Source organism: Chiloscyllium punctatum, chromosome 28 (genome assembly GCF_047496795.1).
Source record: "Chiloscyllium punctatum isolate Juve2018m chromosome 28, sChiPun1.3, whole genome shotgun sequence".
NCBI lineage: Eukaryota > Metazoa > Chordata > Chondrichthyes > Orectolobiformes > Hemiscylliidae > Chiloscyllium > Chiloscyllium punctatum.
This window is the reverse complement of record NC_092766.1, coordinates 13,064,581-13,092,571: the sequence shown is the minus strand read 5'-3', so window position 1 is coordinate 13,092,571 and position 27,991 is coordinate 13,064,581. Positions and strand designations below refer to the sequence as shown.

At 52.4% G+C, this 27,991-nt stretch overlaps 2 protein-coding genes across 5 annotated transcripts in view; one reads left to right on the top strand and one right to left on the bottom strand.

The window, feature by feature from the left end:
* The window catches only part of mettl25b (methyltransferase like 25B), a 378,445-nt gene that overhangs the window by 254,171 nt on the left and 96,283 nt on the right, over positions 1-27,991 (top strand). The gene's annotated exons all lie outside the window — the stretch shown is intronic.
* LOC140454008 (brevican core protein-like) overlaps positions 1-27,991 on the bottom strand; it is a 51,773-nt gene that overhangs the window by 3,312 nt on the left and 20,470 nt on the right. Inside the window, exons 7-10 of one of the 3 annotated variants that reach the window (XM_072548932.1) lie at positions 14,060-14,167; positions 12,912-13,070; positions 9,008-9,090; positions 7,869-8,013 (exon numbers count right to left, since the gene is read on the bottom strand). In XM_072548932.1, coding sequence (XP_072405033.1) covers positions 7,869-8,013; positions 9,008-9,090; positions 12,912-13,070; positions 14,060-14,167 — 495 coding nt within the window. Of the gene's footprint in view, positions 1-7,868; positions 8,014-9,007; positions 9,091-12,911; positions 13,071-14,059; positions 14,168-22,219; positions 24,880-27,991 lie in introns of those variants that run through there. The other 2 variants (XM_072548933.1, XM_072548931.1) reach the window with 2 other exon arrangements.

The window sequence follows — 27,991 nt, the reverse complement described above, 5'->3', positions numbered from 1 at the left end:
CAGGGATGTGCAGGTTAGGGTGGATTGGCCATGGGAAATTGTCCCATAGTGCCCAGGAGTGTGCAGGTTAGGGTGGATTGGCCATGGGAAATTGTCCCATTGTGCCCAGGGGTGTGCAGGTTAGGGTGGATTGGCCATGGGGAATAGTCCCATAGTGTCCAGGGATGTGCAGTGCAAGGTGGATTGGCCATGGATAATTGTCCTGTAGTGTTCAGGGATGTGCAGGTTAGGGTGGACTGGCCATGGGGAATTGTCCCATAGTGCCCAGGAGTGTGCAGGTTAGGGTGGATTGGTTGTGGGAAATTGTCCCATAGTGCCCAGGGATATGCAGGTTAGGGTGGATTGGCCGTGGGAAATTGTCGCATAGTGTCCAGGGATGTGCAGGTTAGGGTAGATTGGCCAAGGCAAATTGTCCCATAGTGCCCAGGGATGTGCAGGTTAGGGTAGATTGGCCATGGGGAATTGTCCCATCGTGCCCAGGGATGTGCAGGTTAGGGTGGATTGGCCATGGGGAATTGTCCCATAGTGCACAGGGATGTGCAGGTAAGGATGGATTGGCCGTGGGAAATTGTCCCATAGTGCCCAGGGATGTGCAGGTTAGGGTGGACTGGCCGTGGGAAATTGTCCCATAGTGTCCAGGGATGTGCAGGTTAGGGTAGGTTGGCCATGGGAAATTGTCCCATAGTGCGCAGCGATGTGCAGGTTAGGGTGGATTGGCCATGGGGAATTGTCCTGTAGTGTCCAGGGATGTGCAGGTTAGGGTGGGTTGGCCATGGGAAATTGTCCCATAGTGTTCAGGGATGTGCAGGTTAGGGTGGATTGGCCATGGGAAATTGTCCCATTGTGCCCAGGGGTGCGCAGGTTAGGGTGGATTGGCCATGGGGAATTGTCCCGTAGTGTCCAGGGATGTGCAGTTCAGGGTGGATTGGCCATGGGTAATTGTCCCATAGTGCCCAGGGATGTGCAGGTTAGGGTGGGTTGGCCATGGGAAATTGTCCCATAGTGTCCAGGGATGTGCAATTTAGGGTGGATTGGCCATGTGTAATTGTCCCATAGTGCCCAGGGATGTGCAGGTTAGGGTGGATTGGCCATGGGAAATTGTCCCCTAGTGCCCAGGGATGTGCAGGTTAGGGTGGATTGGCTATGGGAAATTGTCCCATAGTGCCCAGGGATGTGTGGGTTAGGGTGGATTGGCCGTGGGAAATTGTCCCATAGTGCACAGGGATATGCGGGTTAGGATGGATTGGCCATGGGAAATTGTCCCATAGTGCCCAGGGATGTGCAAGTTAGGGTGGATTGGCCATGGGAAATTGTCCCATAGTGTCCAGGTATGTGCAGGTTAGGGTGGATTGGCCGTGGGAAATTGTCCCTTAGTGCCCAGGGATGTGTGGGTTAGGATGGATTGGCCATGGGAAATTGTCCCGTGGTGCCCAGGGATGTGCAGGTTAGAGTGGATTGGCCGTGGGCAATTGTCCCATAGTGTCTAGGGATGTGCAGGTTAGGATGGATTGGCCATGGGAAATTGCTCCATTGTGCCCAGGGGTGTGCAGGTTAGGGTGGATTGGTCATGCGGAATAGTCCCGTAGTGTCCAAGGATGTGCAGTTCAGGGTGGATTGGCCATGGATAATTGTCCTGTAGTGTTCAGGGATGTGCAGGTTAGGGTGGGTTGGCCATGGGAAATTGTCCCATAGTGTTCAGGGACGTGCAGGTTAAGGTGGATTGGCCATGGCAAATTGTCCCATTGTGCCCAGGGGTGTGCAGGTTAGGGTGGGTTGGCCATGGGAAATTGTCCCATAGTGTTCAGGGACGTGCAGGTTAAGGTGGATTGGCCATGGCAAATTGTCCCATTGTGCCCAGGGGTGTGCAGGTTAGGGTGGATTGGCCATGGGGAATTGTCCCGTAGTGTCCAGGGATGTGCAGTTCAGGGTGGATTGGCCATGGGTAATTGTCCCATAGTGCCCAGGGATGTGCAGGTTAGGGTGGGTTGGCCAAGGGAAATTGTCCCATAGTGCCCAGGGATGTGCAGGTTAGGGTGGATTGGCCATGGGAAATTGTCCCATAGTGTCCAGGGATGTGCAGTTCAGGGTGGATTGGCCATGGGTAATTGTCCCATAGTGCCCAGGGATGTGCAGGTTAGGGTGGATTGGCCATGGATAATTGTCGTGTAGTGTTCAGGGATGTGCAGGTTAGGGTGGATTGGCCATGGGAAATTGTCCCATAGTGCCCAGCGATGTGCAGGTTAGGGTGGGTTGGCCATGGGAAATTGTCCCATAGTGTCCAGGGATGTGCAGGTTATGGTGGATTGGCTGTGGGAAATTGTCCCATAGTGCCCAGGGATGTGCTGGTTAGGGTGGATTGGCCGTGGGAAATTGTCCCATAGTGCCCAGGGATGTGCAGGTTAGAGTGGATTGGCCATGGGAAATTGTCCCATAGTGCCCAGGGGTGTGCAGGTTAGGGTGGATTGGCCAAGGGAAATTGTCCCGTAGTGCCCAGGGGTGTGCAGGTTAGGGTGGATTGGCCATGGGAAATTGTCCCATAGTGTCCAGGGATGTGCAGGTTAGGATGGATTGGCCGTGGGAAATTGTCCCAGAGTGCCCAGGGATGTGCAGGTTAGGGTGGACTTACCATGGGAAATTGTCCCATAGTGTCCAGGGATGTGCAGGTTTCGGGTGGGTTGGCCATGGGAAATTGTCCCATAATGCCCAGGGATGTGCAGGTTAGGGTGGGTTGGCCATGGGAAATTGCTCCATTGTGCCCAGGGGTGTGCAGGTTAGGGTGGGTTGGCCATGGGAAATTGTCCCATAGTGTTCAGGGACGTGCAGGTTAAGGTGGATTGGCCATGGCAAATTGTCCCATTGTGCCCAGGGGTGTGCAGTTCAGGGTGGATTGGCCATGGGAAATTGTCCCATAGTGCCCAGGGATGTGCAGGTTAGGGTAGATTGGCCGTGGGAAATTGTCCCATAGTGCCCAGGGATGTGCAGGTTAGGGTCGATTGGCCGTGGGAAATTGTCCCATAGTGCCCAGGGATCTGCAGGTTAGGGTGGATTGGCCGTGGGAAATTGTCCCATAGTGCCCAGGGATGTGCAGGTTAGGGTGGACTGGCCATGGGAAATTGTCCCATCGTGCCCAGGGATGTGCAGGTTAGGGTGGATTGGCCATGGGAAATTGTCCCATAGTGCCCAGGGATGTGCGTGTTAGGGTGGATTGGCCATGGGAAATTGTCCCATAGTGCCCAGGGATGTGCAGGTTAGGGTGGATTGGCCGTGGGAAATTGTCCCATAGTGCCCAGGGATGTGCAGGTTAGGGTAGATTGGCCGTGGGAAATTGTCCCATAGTGCCCAGGGATGTGCAGGTTAGGGTGGATTGGCCTTGGGAAATTGTCCCATAGTGCCCAGGGATGTGCAGGTTAGGGTCGATTGGCCGTGGGAAATTGTCCCATAGTGCCCAGGGATGTGCAGGTTAGGGTAGATTGGCCATGGGAAATTGTCCCATAGTGTCCAGGGATGTGCAGGTTAGGGTCGATTGGCCGTGGGAAATTGTCCCATAGTGCCCAGGGATGTGCAGGTTAGGGTGGATTGGCCTTGGGAAATTGTCCCATAGTGCCCAGGGATGTGCAGGTTAGGGTAGATTGGCCGTGGGAAATTGTCCCATAGTGCCCAGGGATGTGCAGGTTAGGGTGGATTGGCCATGGGAAATTGTCCCATAGTGCCCAGGGATGTGCAGGTTAGGGTGGACTGGCCATGGGAAATTGTCCCATAGTGCCCAGGGATGTGCAGGTTAGGGTGGATTGGCCTTGGGAAATTGTCCCATAGTGTCCAGGGATGTGCAATTTAGGGTGGATTGGCCATGGGTAATTGTCCCATAGTGCCCAGGGATGTGCAGGTTAGGGTGGATTGGCCGTGGGAAATTGTCCCATAGTGCCCAGGGATGTGCAGGTTAGGGTGGATTGGCTATGGGAAATTGTCCCATAGTGCCCAGGGATGTGTGGGTTAGGGTGGATTGGCCGTGGGAAATTGTCCCATAGTGCCCAGGGATGTGCGGGTTAGGATGGATTGGCCATGGGAAATTGTCCCATAGTGCCCAGGGATGTGCAAGTTAGGGTGGATTGGCCATGGGAAATTGTCCCATAGTGTCCAGGTATGTGCAGGTTAGGGTGGATTGGCCGTGGGAAATTGTCCCTTAGTGCCCAGGGATGTGTGGGTTAGGATGGATTGGCCATGGGAAATTGTCCCGTGGTGCCCAGGGATGTGCAGGTTAGAGTGGATTGGCCGTGGGCAATTGTCCCATAGTGTCTAGGGATGTGCAGGTTAGGATGGATTGGCCATGGGAAATTGCTCCATTGTGCCCAGGGGTGTGCAGGTTAGGGTGGATTGGTCATGCGGAATAGTCCCGTAGTGTCCAAGGATGTGCAGTTCAGGGTGGATTGGCCATGGATAATTGTCCTGTAGTGTTCAGGGATGTGCAGGTTCGGGTGGATTGGCCATGGGAAATTGTCCCATAGTGCCCAGCGATGTGCAGGTTAGGGTGGGTTGGCCATGGGAAATTGTCCCAGAGTGTTCAGGGACGTGCAGGTTAAGGTGGATTGGCCATGGCAAAATGTCCCATTGTGCCCAGGGGTGTGCAGGTTAGGGTGGATTGGCCATGGGGAATTGTCCCGTAGTGTCCAGGGATGTGCAGTTCAGGGTGGATTGGCCATGGGTAATTGTCCCATAGTGCCCAGGGATGTGCAGGTTAGGGTGGGTTGGCCAAGGGAAATTGTCCCATAGTGTCCAGGGATGTGCAGTTCAGGGTGGATTGGCCATGGGTAATTGTCCCATAGTGCCCAGGGATGTGCAGGTTAGGGTGGATTGGCCATGGATAATTGTCGTGTAGTGTTCAGGGATGTGCAGGTTAGGGTGGATTGGCCATGGGAAATTGTCCCATAGTGCCCAGCGATGTGCAGGTTAGGGTGGGATGGCCATGGGAAATTGTCCCATAGTGCCCAGGGATGTGCTGGTTAGGGTGGATTGGCCGTGGGAAATTGTCCCATAGTGCCCAGGGATGTGCAGGTTAGAGTGGATTGGCCATGGGAAATTGTCCCATAGTGCCCAGGGGTGTGCAGGTTAGGGTGGATTGGCCAAGGGAAATTGTCCCGTAGTGCCCAGGGGTGTGCAGGTTAGGGTGGATTGGCCATGGGAAATTGTCCCATAGTGTCCAGGGATGTGCAGGTTAGGATGGATTGGCCATGCTAAATAGTCCCATAGTGCCCAGGGATGTGCAGGTTAGGGTGGATTGCCCATGGGAAATAGTCCCATAGTGCCCAGGGATGTGCAGGTAAGGATGGATTGGCCGTGGGAAATTGTCCCAGAGTGCCCAGGGATGTGCAGGTTAGGGTGGACTTACCATGGGAAATTGTCCCATAGTGTCCAGGGATGTGCAGGTTAGGGTGGGTTGGCCATGGGAAATTGTCCCATAATGCCCAGGGATGTGCAGGTTAGGGTGGGTTGGCCATGGGAAATTGCTCCATTGTGCCCAGGGGTGTGCAGGTTAGGGTGGATTGGTCATGCGGAAAAGTCCCGTAGTGTCCAAGGATGTGCAGTTCAGGGTGGATTGGCCATGGATAATTGTCCTGTAGTGTTCAGGGATGTGCAGGTTAGGGTGGATTGGCCATGGGAAATTGTCCCATAGTGCCCAGCGATGTGCAGGTTAGGGTGGGTTGGCCATGGGAAATTGTCCCATAGTGTTCAGGGACGTGCAGGTTAAGGTGGATTGGCCATGGCAAATTGTCCCATTGTGCCCAGGGGTGTGCAGTTCAGGGTGGATTGGCCATGGGAAATTGTCCCATAGTGCCCAGGGATGTGCAGGTTAGGGTAGATTGGCCGTGGGAAATTGTCCCATAGTGCCCAGGGATGTGCAGGTTAGGGTCGATTGGCCGTGGGAAATTGTCCCATAGTGCCCAGGGATCTGCAGGTTAGGGTGGATTGGCCGTGGGAAATTGTCCCATAGTGCCCAGGGATGTGCAGGTTAGGGTGGACTGGCCATGGGAAATTGTCCCATCGTGCCCAGGGATGTGCAGGTTAGGGTGGATTGGCCATGGGAAATTGTCCCATAGTGCCCAGGGATGTGCGTGTTAGGGTGGATTGGCGATGGGAAATTGTCCCATAGTGCCCAGGGATGTGCGGGTTAGGCTGGATTGGCCATGGGAAATTGTCCCATAGTGCCCAGGGATGTGCAGGTTAGGGTGGATTGGCCGTGGGAAATTGTCCCATAGTGCCCAGGGATGTGCAGGTTTGGGTAGATTGGCCGTGGGAAATTGTCCCATAGTGCCCAGGGATGTGCAGGTTAGGGTGGATTGGCCATGGGAAATTGTCCCATAGTGCCCAGGGATGTGCAGGTTAGGGTAGATTGGCCGTGGGAAATTGTCCCATAGTGCCCAGGGATCTGCAGGTTAGGGTGGATTGGCCGTGGGAAATTGTCCCATAGTGCCCAGGGATGTGCAGGTTAGGGTGGATTGGCCGTGGGAAATTGTCCCATAGTGCCCACGGATGTGCAGGTTAGGGTAGATTGGCCGTGGGAAATTGTCCCATAGTGCCCAGGGATGTGCAGGTTAGGGTCGATTGGCCGTGGGAAATTGTCCCATAGTGCCCAGGGATGTGCAGGTTAGGGTGGATTGGCCGTGGGAAGTTGTCCCATAGTGCCCAGGGATGTGCAGGTTAGGGTGGATTGGCCGTGGGAAATTGTCCCATAGTGCCCATGGATGTGCAGCTTAGGGTAGATTGGCCATGGGAAATTGTCCCATAGTGCCCAGGGATGTGCAGGTTAAGGTAGATTGGCCATGGGAAATTGTCCCATAGTGCCCAGGGATGTGCAGGTTAGGGTGGATTGGCCATGGGAAATTGTCCCATAGTGCCCAGGGATGTGCAGGTTAGGGTGGATTGGCCATGGGAAATTGTCCCATAGTGCCCAGGGATGTGCAGGTTAGGGTGGATTGGCCATGGGAAATTGTCCCATAGTGCCCAGGGATGTGCAGGTTAGGGTGGATTGGCCGTGGGAAATTGTCCCATAGTGCCCAGGGATGTGCAGGTTAGGGTGGATTGGCCGTGGGAAATTGTCCCATAGTGTCCAGGGATGTGCAGGTTAGGGTAGATTGGCCATGGGAAATTGTCCCATAGTGCCCAGGGATGTGCAGGTTAGGGTGGGTTGGCCGTGGGAAATTGTCCCATAGTGCCCAGGGGTGTGCAGGTTAGGGTGGATTGGCCGTGGGAAATTGTCCCATAGTGCCCAGGGATGTGCAGGTTAGGGTGGATTGGCCGTGGGAAATTGTCCCATAGTGCCCAGGGATGTGCAGGTTAGGGTGGATTGGCTGTGGGAAATGCTTGTTTACAGGGATCGGAGAGTTGGGTTGGTCTGGGTGGGATGCTCTTTGAAGGGTCACTGTGGACCCGATGGGTCAAATGGCCTATTTGCACACTATAGGGATTCTGTGAAGTTGGGATGGTTTCCCTCAGAATAGAGAAAGAGAGGGGGGAGTGAACTGAAGCATTCCAAATCGCGAAGGGGATTTCGATTGAAGCAGAATGAGGGCGAGCTTGTTGCTGCTGGCAGGACGATCAGTCACCAGAGGGCGTACATGGCTTGAAGAGATTTGGAAAAATGAACCAGAGGGAGGAGGACGAGAGGAAAATTTGTGCTTTTTTGGACAAGTGCTGCCTGAAAGGGAGTAAGTTCAACAGAAACTTGCAAAAGCTGGGGGAGAGGACACTCGAACAGGAGAGATATGCAGGTTCTGTGGTGGTGCTGGAGAGGAGGGGTATGGTCAGTGAGAAGGGAAGGGCTGAGTCAGGCGGGCTTGCCGAGAACAGGATGGGAGGCGGAGCAGCATACTTACTGGCGCCTTTCTTGCAGGTGAATGCGAGGAAGTAATTACATGGCGCATCACTCCATTGGCCTCCCTTGTGCCAGACCATCACCACGCAGTTTTCACCAGACACAAAGAAACTGTCTGGTTGGCCACTGTACCAATTCTCATAAAGCTGGGGGTCGCAGGCCGGAGGAGAGGTGGGGAGGGAAACCCACAACATGACAAAAAGGAAAAGGAGAAACTGTTACAGAGAGTGTCAGGATCACACCAGCATGAGGAGGCCTTTCAGCGCCTCTCCAACCTGTTACACAGGAACTGGAGGAGGCCATTCTGCCCCTCTCAAAATGGTTATACATGAACAGGAGGTGATTCTGTCTCTCACTAACCTGAGTACCCCACTTCTCTCCTAATCCTCTTGGGAGTGAGTTTCCTATTCTCTCCCACTCCCCGTGGGAGCGAGTCCCCCATTCTCCCCCCATTCTCCCCCCATTCCCCGTGGGAGTGAGTCCCCCATTCTTCCCCCCACTTCCCGTGGGACAGAGTCCCCCAGTCTCCCCCCACTCCCCGTGGAAGCAAGTCCCCCATTCTCCCCCCATTCCCCGCGGGAGCGAGACCCCATTCTCCCCCCCACTCCCCGTGGAAGCGAGTCCCCCATTCCCAAACCCCCCACTCCCCATGGGAGTGAGTCCCCCATTCTCGCCCCCCACTCCCCAAGGGAGCGAGTACCCCGTTCTCCCCCACCCACTCCCCAAGGGAACGAGTCCCCCATTCCCAAACCCCCCCACTCCCCATGGGAGCGAGTACCCCATTCTTTCCCCCCCCAACTCCCCGTGGGAGTGAGTCCCCCATTCTCCCTTGACTCCCAGTGGGAGCGAGTCCCCCATTCTCCCCCCCACTCCCCGTGGGAGCGAGTCTCCCATTCTCCCCCACCCCCACTCCCTGTGGGAGTGAGTCCCCCATTCTCCCCCACATCCTCCAGAGGCCAGTTCGTGCCTGCATTGTTCCCGGGATCTTCCTTGACCACTCACTCTGTTCCATCCAGTCTCAACAAAAGCTCCCCAACCTCTGGGTATCCATATTGGCCCTAGGCTGCACCCTCACCCCACTCCACTCACAAGGGGAGGATTTGATTGAAACCATCCCTTCACCCTCCTTCAGCGACGTACCAACTGATTTCCGTCCGACCACTGGAAGTCATTCTCAATTGTCTTGTCGTTCAGCCCGATCCACTGGTATTCCCGGAAGTGATCTGGAAAATTGGGGAGAAAAGAGGGGTTCAGTGAGAGTTGACCACCCGCCGCCTCTCGTCCATGGTTCAGTGTTATCTCCAGGAACTCACTCCCCTAGCCTGCCTGCCCCACGCTACCCACCAAACTAAGGGCAGAGGGGAACATCCACATGTCCTAAAGTGTCGACGAAGCCCCTCAGCCCCCTGGTGGCCTTTGCAGTCATGCTAGCCCACTAGCTGGACATGGCAATAAAACTCCCCAAATTCAGTCCCAGCATTGTTGGATTGTCCCTGTTGGAAAGGTAGGCCCATGGTCCCACTACAGGTTAGGGACAAGTGGAAACCTTTGCTGCTTTTAAGCTCATAGCTGGACAAGTATGATGAACTAAGGAGTAGAGGGATATGAGGACAGAGAGGGAGGTGGATGAGGAGGGAGTGGGAAGAGCTCATTTGGAGTTAACAGGGCAGTAGACACCCAGCGTGAGACAAGTCCTCTGATATTCCTGTCCCTATGACCCAGTCTACTGCAGGCACCAAACCATCTCTGTTTGAATAGAAGCCTCATAAACATGGGCTAATGGTCAAGTCTCAGTGACAACCTCTCTCTCTCTCTCTCTCTCTCTCTCTCTCTCTCTCTCTCTCTCTCTCTCTCTCTCTCTCTCTCTCTCTCTCTCTCTCTCCCCCCCCACCCTGCCCTCTGTCTCTGTCACCCGTCACTGAGCTGGTGAGACTGAATCACACTCTCAAACCTCAATCCAGTAGTCCCTGCATCAGTGCTGATGGAACAAGGCTCTGTCGGAAGGTCAGTGCTGAGGGAGTGCTGCACTATGGGAGGGTATTGAGAGAGTGCTGCACTGTTGGAGGGTCAGCACTGAGGGAGTGGGCGCTGTGGGAGGGTCAGTGCTGAAGGAGTACCACAGGGTTGGAGGGTCAGAACTGAGGGAGTGGGCGTTGGGGGAGGGTCAGTGCTGAGGCAGTGCTGCACTGTTGGAGGGTCAGCACTGAGGGATTGGGCACTACGGTAGGGTCAGTGCTGAGGCAGTGCTGCACTGTTGGAGGGTCAGCACTGAGGGGTTGGGCACTATGGTAGGGTCAGTGCTGAGGCAGTGCTGCACTGTTGGCGGGTCAGCACTGAGGGAGTGGGTGCTGTGGGAGGGTCAGTGCTGAGGGAGTGAGTGCTGTGGGAGGGTCAGTGCTGAGGGAGTGCTGCACTGTTGGAGGGTCAGCACTGAGGGGTTGGGCACTATGGTAGGGTCAGTGCTGAGGGAGTGCTGCACTGTTGGAGGGTCAGCACTGAGGGAGTGGGTGCTGCGGGAGGGTCAGTGCTGAGCGAGTGGGTGCTGTGGGAGGGTCAGTGCTGAGGGAGTGCTGCACTGTTGGAGGGTCAGCACTGAGGGGTTGGGCACTATGGTAGGGTCAGTGCTGAGGGAGTGCTGCACTGTTGGAGGGTCAGCACTGAGGGAGTGGGTGCTGCGGGAGGGTCAGTGCTGAGGGAGTGCTGCACTGTTGGAGGGTCAGCACTGAGGGAGTGGGCGCTGCGGGAGGGTCAGTGCTGAGCGAGTGGGTGCTGTGGGAGGGTCAGTGCTGAGGCAGTGCTGCACTGTTGGAGGGTCAGCACTGAGGGAGTGGGTGCTGTGGGAGGGTCAGTGCTGAGCGAGTGGGTGCTGTGGGAGGGTCAGTGCTGAGGGAGTGTGCATGTTGGAGGGTCGATTGCTGAGGGAGCAGGCACTGTCAGAGGGTCAGTGCTGAGGGAGCAGGCACTGTCAGAGGGCCAGTGCTGAGGGAGCAGGCACTGTCAGAGGGTCAGTGCTGAGGGAGCGGGCACTGTCAGAGGGTCAGTGCTGAGGGAGCGGGCACTGTCAGAGGGTCAGTGCTGAGGGAGTGGGTGCTGTCAGAGGGTCAGTGCTGAGGGAGTGGGCGCTGTCGGAGGGTCAGTGCTGAGGGAGCGGGCACTATCGGAGGGTCAGTGCTGAGGGAGCACCGCACTGTCGGAGGGTCAGTGCTGAGGGAGCACCGCACTGTCGGAGGGTCAGTGCTGAGGGAGCGGGTACTGTCGGAGGGTCAGTGCTGAGGGAACAGGCACTGTCAGAGGGTCAGTGCTGAGGGAGCAGGCACTGTCAGAGGGTCAGTGCTGAGGGAGCAGGCACTGTCGGTGGGTCAGTGCTGAGGGAGCGGGCACTGTCGGTGCGTCAGTGCTGAGGGAGCGGGCACTGTCGGTGGGTCAGTGATGACGGAGCAGGCACTGTCGGTGGGTCAGTGCTGAGGGAGCAGGCACTGTCAGAGGGTCAGTGCAGAGGGAGCAGGCGCTGTCAGAGGGTCAGTGCAGAGGGAGCAGGCACTGTCAGAGGGCCAGTGCTGAGGGAGCAGGCACTGTCAGAGGGTCAGTGCTGAGGGAGCGGGCACTGTCAGAGGGTCAGTGCTGAGGGAGCGGGCACTGTCAGAGGGTCAGTGCTGAGGGAGTGGGTGCTGTCAGAGGGTCAGTGCTGAGGGAGTGGGCGCTGTCGGAGGGTCAGTGCTGAGGGAGCGGGCACTATCGGAGGGTCAGTGCTGAGGGAGCACCGCACTGTCGGAGGGTCAGTGCTGAGGGAGCACCGCACTGTTGGAGGGTCAGTGCTGAGGGAGCGGGTACTGTCGGAGGGTCAGTGCTGAGGGAACAGGCACTGTCAGAGGGTCAGTGCTGAGGGAGCAGGCACTGTCGGTGGGTCAGTGCTGAGGGAGCGGGCACTGTCGGTGCGTCAGTGCTGAGGGAGCGGGCACTGTCGGTGGGTCAGTGATGACGGAGCAGGCACTGTCGGTGGGTCAGTGCTGAGGGAGCAGGCACTGTCAGAGGGTCAGTGCAGAGGGAGCAGGCGCTGTCAGAGGGTCAGTGCAGAGGGAGCAGGCGCTGTCAGAGGGTCAGTGCAGAGGGAGCAGGCACTGTCAGAGGGTCAGTGCAGAGGGAGCAGGCACTGTCAGAGGGTCAGTGCAGAGGGAGCAGGCACTGTCAGAGGGTCAGTGCAGAGGGAGCAGGCACTGTCAGAGGGTCAGTGCAGAGGGAGCAGGCACTGTCAGAGGGTCAGTGCTGAGGGAGCAGGCACTGTCGGTGGGTCAGTGCAGAGGGAGCAGGCACTGTCGGTGGGTCAGTGCAGAGGGAGCAGGCACTGTCAGAGGGTCAGTGCAGAGGGAGCAGGCACTGTCGGTGGGTCAGTGCAGAGGGAGCAGGCACTGTCTGTGGGTCAGTGCAGAGGGAGCAGGCACTGTCAGAGGGTCAGTGCTGAGGGAGCAGGCACTGTCGGTGGGTCAGTGCTGAGGGAGCGGGCACCGTCAGTGGGTCAGTGCTGAGGGAGCAGGCACTGTCGGTGGGTCAGTGCTGAGGGAGCGGGCACTGTCGGTGGGTCAGTGCTGAGGGAGCGGGCACTGTCGGTGGGTCAGTGCTGAGGGAGCGGGCACTGTTAGAAGGTCAGTGCTGAAGGAATCCCAAGCTGTAGACACGCTGCTTTCTCAGATGTGATATTTAGCTGAGATGTAAAAAAATCTCACTGACAAAATTGTGAGGAGCTGGGCGAGGGGTGTGCTAGGGTCAGGGGTGCATGGAATGTGCCAGGGGCACATCCTAAAGTCACCAACATCAAAAGAAAGATCAGATTGCATGTGACAGTAGCACTTGATGTTTGTGGAATCTTGCTGTGCACAAAGTAGTGACCTCATTTGTCTGTGACTTTGATTGCACAATCCTTTGCTGGTGATAGGAAATGTTGGAACATTCAAGGTTGAGAAAGGTGCTAACAAAATGCAAGTCCCTGTACACGGCCATTGGGGTTCTGCGTGAATTTGGCGATATGTCATTTGTACCCAAAGCTTACCATTAATGAATCTCTGTTCCTCGGGGGTATTGATACTGGTGAGGTGCCCTCCCTCACTCCGACATTGTTCCTCTGCTGTCTCCCACGTCCGGCGCACCCTGTGGTGCTTGTAGCAATTTCCCAGGAATTTCAGCCAGCCGGGTTCACAAGTCACCTCATCTAACTCAGGATACAAACAGCACAGCGTCAATTCCAACACAGACTACTGTCCAGTCAGGCATCACTCCATCAACACACACACAGCAAGAGCTCTCTCTGCACTGACCCTCCAACAGTGCCCTCTGCCTCAACACTGACCCTCCCCGACAGTGCCCGCTCCCTCAGCACTGACCGTCTTGACAGTGGCCGCTCCCTCAGCATTGACCCCCCTGACAGTTCCCGTTCCCTCAGTACTGACCGTCCAACAGTGGCCATTCCCTCAGTACTGACCCTCTGACAGTGTCCACTCCCTCAGATTGACCCTCCAATAGTGCCTGCTCCCTCAGCATTGACCCTCTGACAGTGCTTGCTCCTTTAGCACTCACCCTCCACCAGTGTAGAGCATCCTCAGCACTGACCCCCGATAGTGCATAATTCAGTCAGAACTGACATTCCGACATGGCCACTCTCTCAGCACTGACCCTCTGACAGTGCCCGCTCCCTCAGCACTCACCCTCCAACATGCCCACTCCCTCACCACTGACCCTCCAACAGTGCCAGCTCCCTCAGCACTGACCCCTGATCGTGCATAATTATGTCAGCACTGACATTCCAACATGGCCACTCTCTCAGCACTGACCCTCTGACAGTGCGGTGCTCCCTCAGCACTGACCCCCTGACAGTGCCTGCGCTGTCAGCATTGACCCCCGCTACTGCATAATTCTGTCAACACTGACACTCCAACATGGCCACTCTCTCAGCACTGACCCTCGGACAGTGCCCGCTCCCTCAGCACTGACCCTCTGACAGTGCCTGCTCCCTCAACACTGACCCTCTGACAGTGTCCGTTCCCTAAGTATCGGTATGCAGTATCAGTATGCCAGCTTAAATGCTGTGCTGAATTCTCCGAAATGGCTTTTGAAAACCACAACATTTGGATGGTTATCTGGGAGATATAGTTGAACCGCCGTTGCCCCACACAGGGACAAGGGCAGCTGTCTAAGACTCACCCAGGTGGCAGAGGCTGCCTGTATAGGTTGGTAAACAGAGACAATGAAAGATGTCGTCCTCCTCGACACAGGTTCCTCCATTCACACAGGGGTTTGGGTAGCAGGGATCTGAAACAATGAGAGCGGCCAGACTGAATCAGATATCAGCACAGTTTGTTTATCACATGCTGTTTCTGAGAAGCAGCACAGCGGGAGCTACAGCCAACAACTGCCTGTTTGGGGCTGTGAGTGATCAGCCATCTCTATCCCGGGGGACTGTCAGCTGCTGTCCCATTAGAGAGGGAACTGGCTGACCATGAGGTGAAAGTTAGGGGAAGAGACAGGCGGAGAATGTGGGGCCTTCAGTGTAATCTCAGCAGAAACGGTGATTGGACCGCAGTCAGTGCAGAGAACAACAAGGGCAAGCAAACACAGGCAGAGAGCTGTTCATACCTGCATATTATTGTGAGGGTTAAACACAGAGTGAGAGGGTTCAACACAGAGTGAGAGCGTGCAACAGAGAGTGTGAGGGTTAAACACAGTGAGAGGGTTAGAGAGAGAAAGAGAGGCTTAAGCAGAGAATGTGAGTGTTACACAAATTAAACAGAGACTATCGGCGTTAAGCAGAGTATGAGGGTTAAACACAGAGAGTGAGAGGATTAAACACAGTGTGAGGATTAAACACAGAGTGTGAGGATTAAACACAGAGTGGGAGGGTTAAACACAGAGTGGGAGGGTTAAACACAGAGTGGGAGGGTTATACACAGAGAGTGAGAGGGTTAAACACGGAGATTGAGAGGGCTAAACAGAAAGTGAAAGGGTTAAGCAGAGAGTGTGGGAGGGTTAAACATAAAGAGTGAGAGGATTAAACACAGAGAGAGAGGGTTAAACATAAAGAGTATGAGGGTTAAACAGAGAGAGAGGGTTAAACACAGAGAGTGAGAGGGTTAAATAGAGTGTGAGGCTTAAACAGAGTGTGTGACGGTTAAACAGATAGTGAGAGGGTTAAACAGAGAGTGGGAGGGTTAAACACAGAGAGTGGGAGGGTTAAACACAGAGAGTGGGAGGGTTAAACAGAGAGTGAGAGGGTTAAACAGAGAGTGAGGGTTAACCAGAGAGTGGGAGGGTTAAACACAGAGAGTGAGTGGGTTAAACAAAGTGAGAGGGTTAAACAGAGTGAGAGGGTTAAACAGAGAGTGGGAGGGTTAAACAGAAGAGTGGGAGGGTTAAACAGAGAGTGCGAGGGTAAAACACAGAGAGTGGGAGGGTTAAACAAAGAGCGTTGGAGGGTTAAACAGAGAGTGAGAGGGTTAAACAGAGAGTGAGAGGGTTAAACAGAGAGTGAGAGGGTTAAACACAGAGTGAGTGGGTTAAACAGAGAGTGCGAGGGTTAAACAGAGAGTGAGAGAGTTAAACACAGAGAGTGAGGGTTAACCAGAGAGTAGGAGGGTTAAACACAGAGAGTGAGTGGGTTAAACACAGTGAGTGTGTTAAACAGAGTGAGAGAGTTAAACAGAGAGCGTGAGGGTTAAACAGAAGAATGCGAGGGTAAAACACAGAGTGGGAGGGTTAAACACAGAGCGTGGGAGGGTTAACCAGAGAGTGGGAGGGTTAAACACAGAGAGTGAGTGGGTTAAACAAAGTGAGAGGGTTAAACAAGTAGAGTGAGTGGGTTAAACAGAGAGTGGGAGGGTTAAACACAGAGAGTGGGAGGGTTAAACAGAGTGAGAGGGTTAAACACAGAGAGAGTGAGGGTTAACCAGAGAGTGAGAGGGTTAAACAGAGTGAGAGGGTTAAACAGAGAGTGTGAGGGTTAAACAGAAGAGTGGGAGGGTTAAACAGTGAGAGGGTTAAACAGAGAATGAGAGGGTTAGACAAGTAGAGTGAGAGGGTTAAACAAGTAGAGTGAGAGGGTTAAACACAGAGTGTGGGAGGGTTAAACAGAGAGTGGGAGGGTTAAACACAGAGAGTGGGAGGGTTAAACACAGAGAGTGGGAGGGTTAAACACAGAGTGAGATGGTTAAACACAGAGAGTGAGAGGGTTAAACAGAGAGACGGTTAAACACAGAGTGTGAGGGTTAAACAGAGTGGAAGGGTTAAATAGAGTGTGAGAGGGTTAAACACAGAGTGTGAGGGTTAAACACTGAGAGTGAGAGGGTTAAACACAGAGTGGGAGGATTAAACGCAGAGAGTGTGGAGGGTTAAACGCAGAGAGTGGGAGGGTTAAACACAAAGAGTGAGAGGGTTAAACTCAAAGAGTGAGAGGGTTAAACCCAGAGTGGGAGGGTTAAACACAGAGTGAGAGGGTTAAACACAGAGAATGGGAGGGTTAAATGCAGAGAGTGGGAAGGTTAAATGCAGAGAGCAAAAGGGTTAAACAAAGAGTGTGAGGGTTAAACACAGAGAGTGAGAGGGTTAAATAGAGTGTGAGAGGGTTAAACACAGAAGTGGGTGGTTTAAACACAGAGTGAGAGGGTTAAACACAGAGTGAGAGGGTTAAACAGAGTGAGGGGGTTAAACAGAGATTGAGAGGGTTAAACACAGAGTGTGAGGGTTAAACACAGAGAGTGGAAGGGTTAAATAGAGAGTGAGAGGGTTAAACACAGAGTGAGAGGGTTAAACACAGAGAGTGAGAGGGTTAAACAGAGTGATGGGGTTAAACAGAGATTGAGAGGGTTAAACAGAGAGAGTGGGAGGGTTAAACACAGAGAGTGAGCGGGTTAAACACAGAGAGTGAGAGGGTTAAACAGAAAGTGAAAGGGTTAAGCAGAGAGTGTGGGAGGGTTAAACATAAAGAGTGAGAGGATTAAACAGAGAGAGAGAGGGTTAAACATAAAGAGTATGAGGGTTAAACACAGAGAGTGAGAAGGTTAAATAGAGTGTGAGGCTTAAACAGAGTGTGTGAAGGTTAAACAGATAGTGAGAGGGTTAAACAGAGAGTGAGAGGGTTAAACAGAGAGAGTGAAAGAGTTAAACAGAGAGTGAGAGGGTTAAACACAGAGTGAAAGAGTTAAACACAGAGTGAAAGAGTTAAACACAGAGTGAAAGAGTTAAACACAGAGAGAGTGAGGGTTAAACACAGAATGGGAGGGTTAAATGCAGAGTGGGAAGGTTAAATACAGAGAACGAAAGGGTTTAACAAAGAGTGCGAGGGTAAAACACAGAGTGGGAGGGTTAAACAGAGAGAGTGGGAGGGTTAAACACAGAGAGTGAGAGGGTTAAACAGGGAGATTGAGAGGGCTAAACAGAAAGTGAAAGGGTTAAGCAGAGAGTGTGGGAGGGTTAAACATAAAGAGTAAGAGGATTAAACACAGAAAGAGAGGGTTAAACATAAAGAGTATGAGGGTTAAACAGAGAGAGTGAGAGGGTTAAATAGAGTGTTAGGCTTAAACAGAGTGTGTGACGGTTAAACAGATAGTGAGAGGGTTAAACAGAGAGTGTGAGGGTTAAACACAGAGAGTGGGAGGGTTAAACACAGAGTGGGAGGGTTAAACACAGAGAGAGGGTTTAACACAGAGAGAGGGAGGGTTAAACAGAGAGTGAGAGGGTTAAACACAGAGAGTGAGTGGGTTAAACAGAGTGAGAGAGTTAAACAGAGAGTGAGAGAGTTAAACAGAGAGTGTGAGGGTTAAACACAGAATGGGAGGGTTAAATGCAGAGAGTGGGAAGGTTAAATACAGACAGCGAAAGGGTTATACAAAGAGTGTGAGTGTTAAACAGAGAGTGAGAGGGTTAAATAGAGTGTGAGAGGGTTAAACACAGAGTGGGGGGTTTAAACACAGAGTGAGAGGGTTAAACACAGAGTGAGAGGGTTAAACAGAGAGAGTGGAAGGGTTAAATAGAGTGTGAGAGGGTTAAACACAGAGTGTGATGGTTAAACACAGAGTGGGAGGGTTAAACACAGAGTGGGAGGGTTAAACAGAGCGAGTGGGAGCGTTAAACACAGAGAGTTGAAGGGTTAAACACAGAGAGTGAGAGGGTTAAACAGAGAGTGGGGGGTTTAAACACAGAGTGAGAGGGTTAAACACAGTGTGGGAGGGTTAAACAGAAAGTGAAAGGGTTAAGCAGAGAGAGTGGGAGGGTTAAATATAAAGAGTGTGATAGGGTTAAACACAGTGAGAGGGTTAAATACAGACAGTGGGAGGGTTAAACACAGAGTGAGAGAGTTAAACAGAGAGTGTGAGGGCTGAACAGAAAGTGAAAGGGTTAAGCAGAAAGAGTGGGAGGGTTAAACAGAGTGAAGGTTAAACAGAGAATGGGAAGGTGAAATAGAATCTGAGGGTTAAACACAGAGAGTGAGAGGGCTAAACAGAGAGTGTGTGGGTTAAGCAGAGAGAGTGAGAGGGTTAAACAGTGTGAGGGTTAAACAAAATTGTGAGGGTTAAACAGAGAGAGAGAGAGAGTCTAAGAGTTAAACAGAGGGAGTATGAGGGTTAAGCACAGAGTCATGATTTGGAGATATTGGGCTGGGTTGTACAAAGTTAAAAATCACACAACACCAGGTTTTAGCCCAACAGGTTTAATTGGAAGCACTGGCTTTCGGAATGCTGCTCCTTCATCAGGTGGTTGAAGGAACAGTGCTCCGAAAGCTAATGCTTCCAATTAAACACAGAATGTGAGGGTTAAACAGAGAGTGAGAGAGTTAAACACAGAGAGTTTGAGGGTTAAACATATAGAGTGAGGTGGTTAAACAGAGCATGCGAGGGTTATGCACAGAGTGAGGGTTAAACAGAGAGTGTGAGGGTTAAACAGAATGTGAGTGGGTTAAACTGAGAGAGTGCGAGGGTTAAACAGAGGGAGTGAGAGGCTTAAACAGTGTGAGGGCCAAACACAGATTGTGAGCATTAAAAAGAGAGAGTGAGAGGGTTAAACAGTGTGAGGATTAAACAGAGAGTGAGCAGGTTAAACAGAAATTGAGAGGGATAAATAGAGAGTGTAAGGGTTAAACACAGAGAGTGTGAGGGTTAAACAGAGAGAGGGTTAAACAGAGAGGGTTAAACAGTGAGAGTTAAACACAGAGAGTGAGAGGGTTAAATAAAGTATGTGAGGATTAAACAGAGAGAACATGAGAGTTAACAGTGTGAGGTTAAACAGAGAGAGTGTGAGGGTTAAACAGTGTGTCTGAGGGTTAAACAGTGAGGGGTGTTAAGCGTACTGTGAAGGTTAAACAGAGAGTGTGAAGGTTAAACAATGTGAGGGTTAAACAGAGCGTGAGGGTTAAATAGAATGTGAGAGGGTTAATCAGAGAGTGTGAGGCTTAAACTGAGTGTGAGATGGCTAAATAGAGTGTGAGAGGGTTAAACAGAGAGCATGGGGTTAAATAGAGAGTGTAAGTTAAACAGCAAGTGAAGGTTAAACACAGAGAGTGAGGGTTAAACACAGAGAGTGTGAGGGTTAAACACAGAGTCTGAGACAGTTAAGCAGAGAGTGAGGGCTAAATAGAGTGTGAGAGGATTAAACAGAGAGTATGAGGGTTAAACACAGTGAGAGGGTTAAACAGAGTCTGAGGGCTAAATAGCATGTGAGAGGGTTAAACAGTGAGCATGAGGGATAAGCGCAGAATGAAAGGGTTAAACAGAGAACATGAGGGTTAAATGCAGAATGAGAGGGTTAAACAGAGTGAGAGAGTTAAGTGAAGTGAGAGAGTTAAACAGTGTGAGAGGGTTAAACAGAGTGCTAGGGTTAAACAGAGAGTGTGAGAGGGTTCAATAGAATGTGTGAGGGTTAAACAGAATGTGTAAGGTTTAAATAGCGAGTATGATTAAACAGCACGCATCAATGTGAATGTTAATGTAATTTGTGGTTTTAATTCAGGTTCTGTGCTGATTGATTTCTCTTGGTACGGTTGGACGTTGTTGTCTGCTCCTCCTTCAGATGACAGAACCAGTTGTCTTAGCATGTGTAAAGGGGGCTTGTCACAATGAACGTGATTATCAGTCGGTGCTGCCGTGGTCATCCATGACCCCTTTTGGTAAATTGGGCTCTGCATTCTCGGGACCAGGCTCATAGGTGCTGCCTCCAGCATTAGTCTGGCCTATCCTCGATTCCCATCGCTCCATCCTTGGGGGCTGTGCTATCAGCTGTCTGCTTGTGGGGGTGTCCTGAAACCCTCTTCCTTATTAACTGACCCAGTTTCCCTGTGTGTTTGGCTGCCTGGACTAGGTTGATTCCTGGTATGAAAAGGTTAACCTTACAAGGTAAGGTTGAGCAGGGTCGGCCTGTCAGAGTTTAGAAGAATGACAGGCGATCTTAGTGAAACATCCAAGGTCCTGAGGGGGGACCTTAACAGGGGTGGCAGCTGAGAGGATGTTTCCCTCATAGTTGGGGGGGTGGGGGGAGGTGTGCACAGTTTCAGAATGAGGGCTCCCCCATGAAGATGGGGATAAGGAGGAATTTGTTCTCTTAGCTGGTGGTGGCAATCAAACAAGTACAGATAGCAACTCTCTGGGTGGAAGGCCATTCTGCCCATTGTCCCCAGGCCAGCTCTTTGGAACAGCTCTCCAATCAGCGCCACTCGTCTCTCCTCCCTGATTCATTGCCCCTGTAAATCTTCCCCATCCAGTGTTTCTCCGTGTCCCACTGAACTTTTGCAGGTTCCTGTAGAACCTGCTCCCTTCCAAGTAGTACAAGAATTTGCCATGCTGAAAAATAAACTCTCCTCCTCTCCCCCACGCTCTGTTGGTTTTGCCGATTCTCTTCAATCCACACCTCCCTCTGGTGACAACTCTCCTGCCAGGAGGAACTGTTTCTCACTCATTTCTTTCATCAAAAGGGTTGGACGGTCAGTGCCAAAGGACAGTTTCACCATTGGAGGGTCAGCACTGAGGGAGCGGGCACTATCAGAGGGTCAGTGCTGAGGGATCAGGCACTATCAGAGGGGCAGCGTTGAGGTTGTGGGCACTGTCAGAGGGTCAGCACTGAGGGAGTGCAGCATTGTCAGCACTGAGGGAGTGCTGCACTGTCTGAGGGTCAGTACTGAGGGAGTGCTGCACTGTCGGAGGGTCAGCGCTGAGGGAACGCTGCACTGTCTGAGGGTCAGTGCTGAGGGAGTGCTGCACTGTCGGAGGGTCAGCACTGAGGAAGTGCTGCACTGTCTGAGGGTCAGTACTGAGGGAGCGCTGCACTGTCGGAGGGTCAGTACTGAGGGAGCGCTGCACTGTCTGAGGGTCAGTGCTGAGGGAGTGCTGCACTGTCTGAGGGTATGTACTGAGGCGGTGCTGCACTGTCGGAGGGTCAGCACTGAGGAAGTGCTGCACTGTCTGAGGGTCAGTACCGAGGGAGTGCAGCACTGTCTGAGGGTCAGCGCTGAGGGAGTGCTGCACTGTCGGAGGGTCAGCACTGAGGGAGTGCTGCACTGTCGGAGGGTCAGTACTGAGGGAGTGCTGCACTGTCTGAGGGTCAGTACTGAGGGAGCGCTGCATTGTCGGAGGGTCAGCACTGAGGGAGCGCTGCACTGTCTGAGGGTCAGTACTGAGGTAGTGCAGCACTGTCGGAGGGTCAGCACTGTGGGAGTGCTGCACTGTCGGAGGGTCAGTACTGAGGGAGCGCTGCATTGTCGGAGGGTCAGCACTGAGGGAGCGCTGCACTGTCTGAGGGTCAGTACTAAGGGAGTGCTGCACTGTCTGAGGGAGCACTGCATTAGCAGAGGGTCAGTGCTGAGGAAATGTGCAATGTTGGACGGTCAGTACTGAGTAAGTGAGGACTGTCAGAGGATAATTTGGAGCTAATATTTATCCCATTGTCAGCATCACGATCTGTTTCGTCATTGCCTCACTGCTTTTGGGAGCACGCTGTGTACCAGTGGGATGTTGTATTTGTACTGTATCCTGTTGAGTAATTTGGGACAGCCCTGTGTGTAAACAAGAGGTGTGCAGAACTACAACATCATCCTTCCTCTACCTCTGGAGTTTCAGCTGATCCCTCCCTCACCCTCACCCTCAACCCTAGGCAGCCAAGGCTGAAGGCTCCTCCCTAACCTCCTCTCCTCCAATTCCCCCTCAAAACCCCTCCAAGTCTACCCGAACATTTTAAAGCACCCAGTGACATGCAGAAGATGGGAATTGAATTGAAGAGAAAAGATGAGTCAGTCGTGGGGGGGGGGGGGTGGGAGCGGAAAGGACAGTAGGAAAGATGAGTTAGTGGCTGAATTAGTTGCAGAATAAAGACTCAGCAGTGATAGAGTTTGTCTGTAAAATACCTTTAATAGCAACTTTCATAGAAATTATTAACATCTTACACTTCACAGAAGCTCTCAGGAAACATCATGCAAAGGCAAAATTTCCTCCTGCTTTTCAATCTTTTTTAAATTAAAAAAAAAATGAGTGTTAGTTGGACATGGCAGAAAGGGCTGGTGAAATCTGCAGCCAGAGAAGTGAGGGTTCACAGTTATAAGAGCCATATCAGAGTCAAAATATTTCTATCTCTGCACAGACCCTGCTGAGTTTCCTCAGGACTGGCTGCTTTGATTTCAGACCTACAGCTTTTTTGAGTTCGGCGCTTGCTGGTTTGTCCTCTCAAGCCAACCTGGAAGATGCATTGCTTTTTTTAAAAACATCCATCACATGTGGGACCTTGGCATTGCTGCTCACACTGCCATTTACTGCCCAGAAGGCACCTAACCAGTTAATGCCCACCCCAATTGCTGTGAACCATAACCCAGTAAGGATGGCAGATTTCCTTCTCCATCAACGAAACAACCCTCCCCCCCCCCGCCACTCCCAATGGGGTTTTTAATGACAATTGACATGGGGCGTTGTGACGTTTTTAAATTCCAGATCTTTGCACTGAATCCTGGTTGGAATTCAACTCCCCTGTCCCTGTGATGTTTACCCGCGACCCCGACAAATAGCCCCAGTCACACCAGGGCATCGCTGTGCTCGGAAATTATAGGCAGGCAGAGTGAGGGGACAGACTTCCAGGAGGCGGGGAAGAGGGAGAGGGGAGGAGGATGAGAGGGACCAACTGGGCAAAGGAGACGGGAGGAAGTAGGGGAGGGAATAGAAAGAAGAGGGACAGAGGGCATGGGAGAAGGGATGGCAGAGGGGAGAGAAGGAGGGAATGAGGATAAGGGGAAAACGGGGAGTGGGGAGTGGGAGAATGGGGAGTGGGGTGTGGGGGAATGGGGAGTGTGGGAATGGGAGAGTGGGGGGTTGGGGAGTGGGAGAATGGGGAATGGGGGAGTGGGAGAGTGGGAGAATGGGGGAGTGGGAGAATGGGGGAGTGGGAGAATGGGGGAGTGGGAGAATGGGGGAGTGGGAGAATGGGGGAGTGGGAGAATGGGGGAGTGGGAGAATGGGGGAGTGGGAGAATGGGGGAGTGGGAGAATGGGGGAGTGGGAGAATGGGGGAGTGGGAGAATGGGGGAGTGGGAGAATGGGGGAGTGGGAGAATGGGGGAGTGGGAGAATGGGGGAGTGGGGGTCAGGGGAGTAGGGAGTGAGGGAATGGGAGAATGAGGGGTTGGGGAATGGGAGAATGGGGGGTTGGGGAGTGGGGAAGTGGGAGAATGGGGAGTGGGGAAATGGGGAGTGGGGAAATGGGTGGGAGGGAGGGGATGAAGGGAAGGTTTAGTACCTCGGTATCTGGATAGAGAGTGCTCCGAGGAGAATGAGAAGGAGCCCCTGGCTTTGTGTCCCCATCAGCTGTGTCGCCTTCCCAAAAGCTGCCTTCTCGGTGGGTCCATCACCACCGGGAGCCACAGGCTCCAGCCCACTCCCTTCCTCCATGGGAACGCCGAAGGGAGGAGGAGGAGATGGAGCCGAGTCCTGCTGGGGGGGGCTGCCATCAACTCGGAGCACAGGGCCATGGCTGGGCGAAGAGGGCACGAGATGGTCGGGGACCCTGGGGGAGCCCAGGCCCACTGTCAGGCTGGGGGCCCGAGTGGCTGGAAACAGGGACACTGCCTGGCCTGAGGCCCTGCAGCCATCAACCTCTCCAGATGGAGCCCCGTGGCTGCTCCCGTTCTTTCTGGAACCTTCTCCCTGCTCCCCCAGGGGCCCCTGTCCAACTGGGGTGGCTGGCAAGCTTCCAGAATCTTCCAGAAGGCCAGGGGCCAGTGAGCTTCTAGAACATTCTGCCCCCTTGCTCGCTCCACTCGGGCTATCCGATGGACCAACAGGAATGGCTGGCTTCTTTCCAGAACCTACCATCCCTCTACCAGTTACTCCATTGGGCTGGAGTCTGGGGACTAGCGAGTTTCTGGAACTTTCTACAAGGCCAGGGGTCGGCAAGTTTCTAGAACCTTCTGTTCCTCCACGGGTCATTCCAGGCCAGAGTCCAGTCGGCTGCGAGTTTCTAGAACTTTCCACAAGGCCGGGGGTTGGTGGGTTTCTAGAAGCTTCTATCCCTCCACTGGTCATTCCAGGCCAGTGTCCACTCGCCTGCGAGCTTCTAGAACTTTCCAAAAGGCTTGGAGCCGGTGAGTTTCGAGAACCTTCCTTCCGTCCGCGGGTCACTCCACTGGGCCAGATTCCGGCAGCTGGCAATCTTCCAGAACCTTTCGGCCACCCTTGGCTTGCTCTCCCGGGGTCGGCGGCCTGAGGTGGAGGTGGTGATGCTAGCTCTTGCTGGGGTCTTGGGGGCACCCCGTCACGTTCACCCCCGGTGGTTGAGGGCCACAGGCTTGGCGTCCGGGACTGGGCCTCATTCAGGCCACCGGCCTCCCGCTCGCTGGGGAGACGATGGTGGCGGCGGTGGTGGGGCTGCTGGCGAGTGGCCTCGGAGATGGAGGAAGGAAACTCCAGGTCTGGGGCCTCACCAGCAGGCCCCTGGTAGCCTCCCAGGCCTTCGCTGCCCTGACTTCCATCTTGCCCTCGGCCACATCCTCTCGGCTCCAGGGTCTCGCCTGAGGGACAGAAAAGGCAGGAGAGTGGAGAGCAAAAAGCAAGAAGGGGGGGTGGGGTCCAGACACACAGAAGCGGTGCTTCTTTACAACCAGGTTAACGTGATGATACCTTTATTTTTTTGCTGGGTTTTGAATTTAAACAAGGTTGAGCAAATGGCCAACATGAGCCACCTCCAAAAATGGCTCCCTAGCAAAGCTTAGAGATCCCCAGAGGGAGAGAGCAAGATAGAGTCATAGAGCACAGACACAAACCCTTACGTCCAACTTGCCCATGCCAATCAGATATTCTAACCTAATCTCATTTGCCAGTACTTGGCCCATATCCCTCCAAACCATTCCTATACATGCCCCCATCCAGATGCCTTTTAAATGTTGGAATTGTACCAGCCTCCACCACTTCCTCTGGCAGCTCATCCCACACATGTACCACTTTCTGTGTGAAAAAGTTGCCCCTTACGTCCCTTTTAAGTCTTGCCCTTTTCACCTTAAACCTATGCCCTCTAGTTTTAGATTCCCCACCCCAGGAAAAAAGACTTTGTCTATTTACCTTATTCCATGCCTCCATGATTTGATAAACCTCTATAAGGTCACCCCTCAGCCTCCAACGCTCCAGGGAAAATAGCCCCAGCATATTCAGCCTCTCCTGATACCTCAAATCTTCCAACCCTGGCAACATGCTTGTAAATATTTTCTGAGCCCTTTCCAGTTTCACAACATCCTTCCCCTAGCAGGGAGACCAGAACTGAATGCAGTATTCTAGTAATGGCCTAGCCAATGCCCTGTACAACTGCAACATGGCCTCCCAGCTCCTATACTCAATGTACTAACCAATAAAGGAGAGCATACCAAACACCTTCTTCACTATCCTATCTACCTGCGATTCCACTTTCAAGAAACTATGAACCTTCACTCCAAGCTCCCTTTGTTCAGCAACACTCCCTAGGACTTTACCATGAAGTGTATAAATCCTGCCTTGATTTGCCTTTCCAAAATGCAGCACCTCACGATTATCTAAATTAAACTTCATTTGCCACTCCTCAGCCCATCTGCTCAAGATCCCATTGGACTCGAAAGTAACCTTCTTCACTGTCCACTACACCACCAATTTTGGCGGCATCTGCAAACTTACTAACCATACCTCTTATGTTCACATCCAAATAACCCAGTCCCATTTGCCAACATTTGACCCCTATCCGTCTAAACCCTTCCTATGCATGTACCCATCCAGATGCCTTTTAAATGTAATTGTACAAAGCAAACCGACACAGCAATGTGCACAAAGATATTTGGACTACTTAGAGCCATCAGGAATGGTTGACTTTAGATCTATGACTTTCTTGTGAGCAAAAGAAGAAAACTAGCTGGTAAGCTCAGGAAAAGGAAAGAACTGTGGCTGCTAGAAATCAGAAACAAAAACAAAAGTTGCTGGGGAAACTCAGCAGGTCTGGCAGCATCTGCAAGAGGGGGAAAAACAGAGACAGTGTTTCAGAAAGTCCAATATATCTCCTCCTCAGAACCGAGTCATATTGGATTTAAGCAGGAATTGCTGGAGAGGCTCAGCAGGTCTGGCCGTGAGAGTGAAAGGGAGAAAAGCAGTCAACGTGTCAGAGAGTCCAGTGTCTCTCCTCCTCAGAACTGAGACACACTGGATTTAAACAGAAATTACTGGAGAAACTCAGCAGGTCTGGCAGCATCCACAGGAGTGAGGGAGAAAAGCAGAGTCAATTTTTCAGTGAACCCCTACCCCCCACTTTAAGAACCTGCTGAGTATTTTCCCAACAATTTCTGTTCTCGTTTGTAAGCTAGCGAGCTAACTTGTCAAAGTATTTTTCTGGGTAATTGAGTTAGTTCCAGGAATCAGTGCCCCTCACCACCTCATAGACGCCAAACGTCGAAGTATTAATGCAGAGCAAGCACAAACAGGTAACGGCAGGGTAGATAAAGATTGAAAAGGAAAGTCGAAAGGACTGCGGATCCTGGAAATCAAGCCAAAACAGAAATTGCTGGAGAAATCTCAGCATTTGTGGAGAGAACACTCACTGGACCTGAAACGTTGTCTCAGTCTCTCCCTCTCTCTCTCTCTCTCCACAGATCTGCCTGACCTGCCAAGTTTCTCCAGCAATTTCTGTTTCTGTTGCTATGACGTGCTTCTGCATACATGTGGCATGTGCGGTGTGTACACACAGACACATGTGATCCAGGTTTGGAACTGATCTCCACAAACAAGCAGTGGATGCGGGATCGGTTGTCAGTTTTATCTCTGAGAGACAGAAATTCTTGTTAAGTATAGGTATTAACAGAAAGGGGCCAAAATCCAGACACAAACATCTCAAGGTATTACACTATGGGCACCGACCACACACATCCTACTTATAGTCCTGGAGACATACAGCACAGAAACAGACCCTTTGGCCCAACCAGTCCATGCGACTGTAATCCCAAACTAAATGAGTCCCACCTGCCTGCTACTGGCCCATATCCCTCCAAACCTTTCCTACTTATTCAAATATCTTAAATGTTGTAACTGTGCCCATATTGGCCACTTCCTCAGGATGTTCATTCCACTCGTGAAACACCCTCTGTGTAAAAAAATGCCCTCATGTCTTCTTTAAATCTCTCTCCTCTCACATTAAAAATGTGCTCCCTCATCTTAGAATCCCCCATCACAGGGAAAAGACAACTACCATTAACTCTATCTATACCTTTCATTACTTTATAAACTTCTATCAGGTCACCTCTCAACCTCTACCCCCCAGTGGAAAAGGTCCAGCCTATCCAGCCTTTCTTTCTACAGACATTGGCATGTAACATGTGCCAGGCTCTAAGAACCCTCCAACCAGCTTACTGAGGTGTTCAAAATTATGATATTCTGTTTCCACTGGTTAGTATATAATAATTACGGCTCATAGCTTCAGAATTGTCAGCAAGAGAGCTAGGAGTGAGATGAGAAGAAACAATTTTTACTCAGAGAGTTAGAATTTGGAATGAGCCACCTGGGAGAACGGTGGAGGGGGATTCCGTCGGAGGTTTCAAAAGAGAGCTGATTGTCTGTTTTAAACTGATGAGTCTAGAGGGTTACAGAGATACGGCTGGAAAGTGAGACTAGCTGGAT